Below are 7855 nucleotides of genomic sequence, written 5' to 3' on the forward strand. Positions count from 1 at the left end.
AAATAAAAACATCATCGATTTCTCAAAATCACATAAAGTCATATTATAAGATCGACTGAGATAAAGAATAAAATGAAATATTAAAATCACGATATATCTCGCTGCATTGCGCGAGTACTCTTCTAGTATATATATATATATATATATATAGAGGGTTTTCTTATATATTAAATTTATAAAATAGTATATGAATAAAGTTACATTTTATAAATAAAAAATGGAAATTGAGGTTTTCGTAAGAACCCTCGTTGTGAAGTTTTATTGAGATTTTTATTTTGTTGATGTGACAGAAAATGGAAAGTGAGGTTCTTATGCTTTAAATAAAGTTACATTTTATATCTAAAAATGGAAAGTGAGGTTTTTGTAAAAAACTATATTTCGAGTTTTATTGAAGCTCTTATTCTGCTAACGTCACAATGATATGAAATGATAAAAATATGAAAAATGAGGTTCTTGTAGGTCTCACTGTAGAATGTAGATGCTCTCAAATATGAAAAATCAGGTTCCATTTGGCAAAAGATCGTGTGAGGAACGTAATAAGTAATCTAAACCTAAATCATTTTTAATATCATGCTCACCCATGAATTGCGTTTTATAAGAGAATTGATCTGGTGTATCTTTGTGCACTTACTTAGTATTGACATTCAATTATAATTGATCCAGGGGTTAATATCTCTTCTTACACTTCTCAATATAACTTCTCTTCTCACTGAAACCCAAAACCCGTGACATCATTGTCATATTAACATAATAATATATCAAAGTTGTTATTAATGTGTATATTCCATGAAGAGGCTAAGATATTATTAAAATGTTTAATAGAATTTTCTAATAATTAAATTGTCAACTATGTAAATGGGCCTAGGCCCGATCCGGTTCTTGCCTTGCTTAAGTTAAGACTCAAGACCGGGCTTTTCTTCCTAAGAAATGGTTTTTGGTTTGATCACGATCGACGTGACGACCCTAATTTTTTAAATTTACGTGTTGTTTATAAAATATTTACCGGATAAGTGTTTACTAGTAAAAGTTATCATTCTTACTTACCTTATCAGCTAACATACTTGTTCATGAAATTGAATTGGCAATAAATGTCTTTATCCCAGTAAATACTTACCGGATAAGAGTCTTTTCTCTCGCTTATTAGGCAAGATTTTTTATCCTTGTTATACTTCTTATCGGGTAAAATTCTTGGTTCTTGTCATACTTACCAGTAAAATAAAGAAACATGGTAAACATTTACACGGTAAGAGTTTAATAAACAACTTCTTAATACTATTTTATAAAAGTTGTATATTTTATAATATTTTTAAATATATTAATTTATAAAAAAACGTGAATTGCATTAAATCTTAGAACGGATTACATTTTTGGTCCCTATAGTTTGTTCAAAGAACGCTTAGTCTTTGATAACGGTGCTAACTAACTTGTTAAATGGAGAGACTATGGTTGCTATGAAAATGAAAAATTAGGGACTACTAGTATAAATAATTTGTTTTAGGGATCAAATTCAAAATTTGAGCAAACTACAGGGACCACTAATGTAATTCTCTCTGTTAAGAAAAAACCTCACACTTCAATATGATTGCATATTGTGACCACCATATGGTTACACAAGAACTCCTATTCTTAAACACACAATGTACTCGAGTTTTCAAAACACGTTGTGAGCATCATATGATTATGCATTGTAAACACTTGCACCAATACACATTGGGTTCAGTGGCGGATCCAGGATTTTGGTCTGATGGGGGCACCTTTAATGTAGCTTAAACGCCCATAAAGTCGTCCGATGTGTTTTTAGCCTAATTCCACTATCCCAAGAGATTTTTGAAGTTTTTTTTGGATTATTTCGAGGGATTTTTAAGGTTTTTTTATCGATTTCAAGGAACTTTTCAGTTTTTTGGTTGATTTCAAGATACTTTCTTTAGTTGGTGGGGGCCCTAACAAGAAATTACGGAGGAGAACCATGGTAGAAAGTAAAAAAAAAACAACTTTTAACCTTAGAAAATTTCATTTTTTAAATTTTTTAATGGGGGCCCTTCCCCCCACCTTTTACATGGTAGATCCGCCCCTGATTGGGTTATGAAACATCTTGTGAACCAACGTGACCACATTGTGAACATGGCCTGTTAATCTTATCGGAATTCATTCAAAACACAAGGAATAACCAACAACCACATTTCAAATTTAAAATAGACGGCCGTTTGTCTCAAGGACCAAATCCATAACAAACTGTATACATGAAGGTTTCTTTTGTAATAAATGAAGATAAAAGACCAAATCCGTAACAAATAACACACCTTTAGGGACCATATCCGTAATTTTGGTGTTTTTAAACCAAAAAAAATTCGGGTATCTTTTGGTAATCATAACGTAAACGTGATGATCCATTTTCCTTAACTTTGTTGTCCTTAAAAACACATATAAAATAAAATGTTTTGTTTTTTTATTTACTAAAAAGATATTCGCACAATGCAACGAGATAAATCTCGATTTTAATGTTTAGTTTTTATTCTTTAACTCTATCAATATAATACGATTTTATATGGTTTTTTAAGAAAACGATAATGTTTTTATTTTTGAATGAAATATAAATTTGAAAAATAATCGATATTAGTATCAAATTAACTATTTAATAGTTCTTGTTTTTTTTTGTGTAACTTTTTTAATTCAATTTTTTATTATAATTTAATTTAGATTTAATAAAAATTAATTTATTTTTGTTTTAATAGTATCACTTTTTATAAAGATAATAATTAAATATTCTCTTAAAACTATCTTAATTATATTTTATATTTTCTATATTTTAAATTAATGTTTATTTTGTATTTGATTATGTTTATTTGCAGTTAGTTATATAAATTTAAATATGGAGATTTAATAAGTTGTATTTATGCACAATTTATTTGTACTCTTGAATTTTAAGTAATATCAATTGTGTATAAAAATGGTTTTTAAGAATTTTTGTCAAATGTTAGAATAGATACAATAATGTTTTTGGTGACAAAAGGAAGCATAACCTCTGGCTTTCATGATGCATAAAAGACGTTAAAAGAGAGAGTAGGCGAGGGTGGAAGTCGCATAGCAAACCCAAAATCGAACACTTTCCCATCAAATTCCCTTTTTGTTGTTGGTTAACTACACCAAAATCTAGTCTTATTCCATTCAGATCTCTCTGTTTCTTCTTATTTCTACTCCAAATCAACCACAACATTATCGCTTCTTTCTATCACCTCTTACCTTCAGCCTCCACCACCTCTGCCGTCCACCACCTTCAGGTTTCTTTTCTTCTTTTCTCGTTTTACGAAATGTTGATGTTTTGTGTTTCATGTCTCGTCTTATTCGATTCTGATCTATTTCTCTGTTCCAAATTGGTGTTTTCTCAAGATCATTCGTAAATGCACTTGCTGTTGTTGCATTAGATGTTACCCACGAATCCAATTCCAATCATTCGATAAAAGGGTGTGATCTTTTGGCACCAAGATCAACGAACACATTAACCCTAATGCATCTTGTTGATTCAGCACATCTAACGTGAAATTTTGTTCAAGTGCAGCTTGAGGAAGAAGAAGATCTGGTTCCAAGAGACTTCAATCTTGGTATTCTAGGAGGCTTGATTACATCAATGGATGAGAATGGTGGAGCCAAATTGAATGGCATTCGTCAGATTGTTAGACTTAAAGAAATCATCCAAAGATGGCAACATGTGACACTTGGGGCAAAAGGGAATGATGATGATCATACTCCTCCTCCTCCTCCGTGTAATCGTTCCGTCTCCGGAATCAATCCAGCAATAAGCATGAGGTTAAAGGGCTACAATGTGTATTCTGATTCAGACATTGAAGATGGTTGTCAGAGCCCTGATCTGCCAAATGATGTCCCCAAAGGGTACTTAGCCGTCTATGTAGGCCCCGAGCTTCGAAGGTTCATCATTCCCACGAGCTATCTTAGCGATCCACTTTTCAAAGTTTTGTTGGAAAAAGTCGAGGAAGAGTTTGGATTTGATCACAGTGGTGGACTCACCATCCCTTGTGAGATAGAAACCTTCAAATACTTGCTCAATTGTATGGAACATCATCAGAAAGATCATCCTGAAGGTAAAAACAATCTATCTTTTTACCCTTTATGTTTCCATTCAGACCATGCTCTAGAAATTGGTTGATTCAGCTCATTATTATATATATATATGATCTCATTTTAGCTAATCTTGGTTATGTGTTCATCTTTTGGGACTGATTTGCAGCCACTGTTTGAGGAGTAAAGATCAAAATATGGACTCATTCTTGTGGTTAAAAATAGCTTCTTCTCGTATGAAGATTTCACATTCTTTTATCTGTATTTTTGTTCTTCTCTCTTTCGAATTGAAAGATAGTCGAAGATATAGTTGGTAGAGAAGTTGTGTGATTACTGGGATTTATAACATTTGGAACTCGATATATATATATGTATGTATGTATATATATATATATATATATATATTCATTTGCTTAATGAAAACCAACCATATCATGTCCATTTTAGATGAATCTTTGTAGCATAAAGCTGAATAAGGGTTGGTTGTAAAGCTATTTCATTGTCGGGTTAAGGAATGGTTGTGAAGGAACATTGAAAATGAGAAAGCTTGAAGGTAAAGAGAAGGAGATTGGTGTGGTGGTGCATACTTGTGGATAAAATAAGAGAATAAAAAATGGGATTAGGGAATATGTACTGATGGGGTGCATGTGGCTTAAAGATTTATGGATCATGGAGAGATTTGTATGTATTATATAAGTAACATGATAGCATAAGTATGAGACACCTCATAGAAACTTTATATATATATATATATATATATATATATATATATATATATATTAGATAGGTGAGAGAGGAGGAGGGATGTGGAAAAGATTGTGAGTATCTTAAGAAAATCATTAATATGATATGGCTTAGTGAATAAGCTCTCCAGATGATTAAGCTCATTAAGCTGTAAGCATACAGTCCCTTATCTGTTTCAAAAGGACATGGGTTTCACGGTCAAAGTCGTGTGAACCACATGTTGTTCTATACAGGATTTTAGTGTAAAATCACATGTGATTCGACTATTTTATTATTATTTTATTTTGTTACTGTTCTCTTATGAACCTGACTCTCTCTCTCTCTCTCTCTATATATATATATATATATTAGATAGGTGAGAGAGATGGAGGTATGTGGAAAAGATTGTGGGTATCTCAAGAAAATCAATAGTATGATATGGCGTAGTGAATAAGCCCTTCAGATGATTAAGCTCATTAAGTTGTAAACCAAATTGTTCTTTATTTGTTTCAAAACGACACAAGTTTTCATGTCTATATAATTGTCATAGCTAAGTTGTGGGAAACGTCATATCCATGTAGTCTCGACAAACTTTGGGCTTTCGACGAGCAAAAACAATAGATGGATGATTAAGACCTAGAAGATTGGCCCATTTGGCAATGTTGAAACTTTATGGACTTGATCCAACATAGAAAGAAATAAAAGATTGTGTAGTTTATATATCAAATAAGAGTTGGGTTATCAAATTGGACCAAGACCTTCATATGGGCTTTATAGGATTGTGTTGTTTTTGGATTAAGACATATGTTTTGATGGGTCAAAAATAAGGGCATTTGGGCTTTGGGCTCTTTGAATCCCAAATTAATTTTTTTATTTATATTAATTTCAAAATTATTTTATTTAAATAAAAAAAAACTATTGTACTCTTATATTTATTCCATTTTGTTCCATCCCACCATGATGGATATCATTACCTTCATCACCCTCACCACCATGGTCATCGTCATTATTATCGTTACCACTGTCAACTTCACCCACCCCCACCGTTGTCGTCACCACCACCACCACCACTGCATGTTGTATATATAGTCTTCATTGTGAGGTTTGTCCCGAATAGAAAGAATATTGGAATCTTACTTGTGTCGGTGGACTATATATATGACTTCTAGGCAAATCACTATCAATTGTCCCACGTTAGAAAAGAGTGATAAAATCTTCCTTAGTTTATAATCTTTAAACAACTTGTAGAGTTGTTTAAGAGATCAAGCGGGCTAATGAGGATTTGGCCCTTGTTGTGTGAATCTTACACATATATTAAACTATCAAACGATAGCACTAGCACGCCAGTTTTTTCTAGTATGTATGTATGTGTTTATAAATTACATAGGCGGGTAATGAGTATATGTGTTGAGTTACCAAAGAAGTGTAAAATCAGATCCAATTTATCGTAATTGATTAGTTAACATGTTGGTTAACATATCCACACTGCGAAAGAGTGCACCTACACACCTTCGTCCACGTTGTATTTCTGCAAAAGGTTTGGTTAAAAGATACCAAATTCCACTAAATATCCAAATGGGGTGGATAGAGTCGGAGCCCACACCAGCATGGGGATTACGTTACATGTCCCTTTCTCTTGTCTGCTTTTGGAATTTAGGTCCAAATAAACCACCAATTATACAAGCTGCACCATCCACAGTTTCCTTTTATATATATATATATATATATATATATATATATGAATATTTTTTATACGATTTTGTTTTCATCAAATGCTATTATTTTGAGGTATTGTTTCATATGTGTTGGATTCCAATGAGAAAGGGAGTTGGAAGTTATGGTGAGAAGAGATTTTCACCATTGATCAGTCATAATTGAAGATCAACAAAAGTGTGATACATTGGATCAATTCTTGTGAGAAACTCGATTCATGGGATGGGGTGAGAATCGAAGTGATCAAGGGTCTAGATCCCTTGTTACACTTGTCATAGTAACTATTATTTGTATCATTTGTTTCACATATCACATGTGTTTGTGTTCATATTGTGAAAAAAATACATGTGAAACCTTCTTTTGTTTCACACAGTGAAATGAAATATTCACATAGTGAAAAAAATATATGTGAAAAACTCGTATTATGAAATAAAGATATGTGAAACAAAATCTTAACATTTGATGAAAAAAAAAACATATAAGAAAATAATTTTAAATCGGTTCTCATGGATTTACAATTTTTTTATGGTTTTTATTTGATTTTCATATATATATATATATATATATATGGGCCTAATCAAATGAGAACTAATTAGTTTGTGGTAACTGTGAGAACTAATATTGACCACAAATCAATAGATAAATTAGGAAATTTATAATTTTGGCAATTTTGAATTAAAATATTAATGCAAGGATATTTTTGGTATTTTAAAATTTTCTTCCCTCCTCTCTTCTCTCTCCGGCCACCGTCCTCCGGTGATACTACAATGGTATCACAATGCATCATATATGTGATTGGGTATCACATTGATGTCGTTTGTGTGGTCGATCGAAGATGTAACACAGTGGTATCACTATGCATCTTATATATGATTAGGTATCACAATGTATCTTTTGTTTAACAGAGTCAATATTTTTAGGTATCACAGTGGTATCATAGTGGTATCACCGGAGGACGGTGGCCGGAGAGAGAAGAGAGGAGAGTTTTAAAATACCAAAAATATCCTTGCATTAAAATTTTAATTTAAAATTACCAAATTTATCTATTGATTTGTGGTTAATATTGGTTCTCACAGTTACCACAAACAACTCAGTTCTCCCTTGAATAGGCCCCTATATATATATATATATATATATATATATTAATAAGCATTTAGACCAAAAGTCTTAAATGCAACCTATAAAGCCCAAAATGCTACCCTTTTATGCATAAATTTCAAAAATCTCTTAATTACAACTTCACATGCATAAGGTACAATTGTTAATACACAACACCAACAACATCTAAGTTGAAACTTACAACTTTGTTTTATTTCTTTCCAGCTTTTTTACTTCCTTATTAAGA

The 7855-nt window shown here is 31.9% G+C and overlaps 1 protein-coding gene across 1 annotated transcript; it reads left to right on the plus strand.

The window, feature by feature from the left end:
- The first annotated feature begins 3160 nt into the window (after window positions 1-3160).
- Window positions 3161-4403, plus strand: LOC112507906. Its single transcript, XM_025112658.1, has 3 exons — window positions 3161-3278; window positions 3557-4097; window positions 4244-4403. Exons 2-3 carry the CDS (start codon window positions 3626-3628, stop codon window positions 4252-4254), a joined length of 483 nt encoding a protein of 160 aa, XP_024968426.1. The 5' UTR covers window positions 3161-3278; window positions 3557-3625; the 3' UTR covers window positions 4255-4403.
- Window positions 4404-7855: the final 3452 nt, after the last annotated feature.

The sequence above is a fragment of the Cynara cardunculus genome (genome assembly GCF_001531365.2).
Source record: "Cynara cardunculus var. scolymus isolate 2C chromosome LG 2, CcrdV1, whole genome shotgun sequence".
NCBI classification, from domain to species: Eukaryota; Viridiplantae; Streptophyta; class Magnoliopsida; order Asterales; family Asteraceae; genus Cynara; species Cynara cardunculus.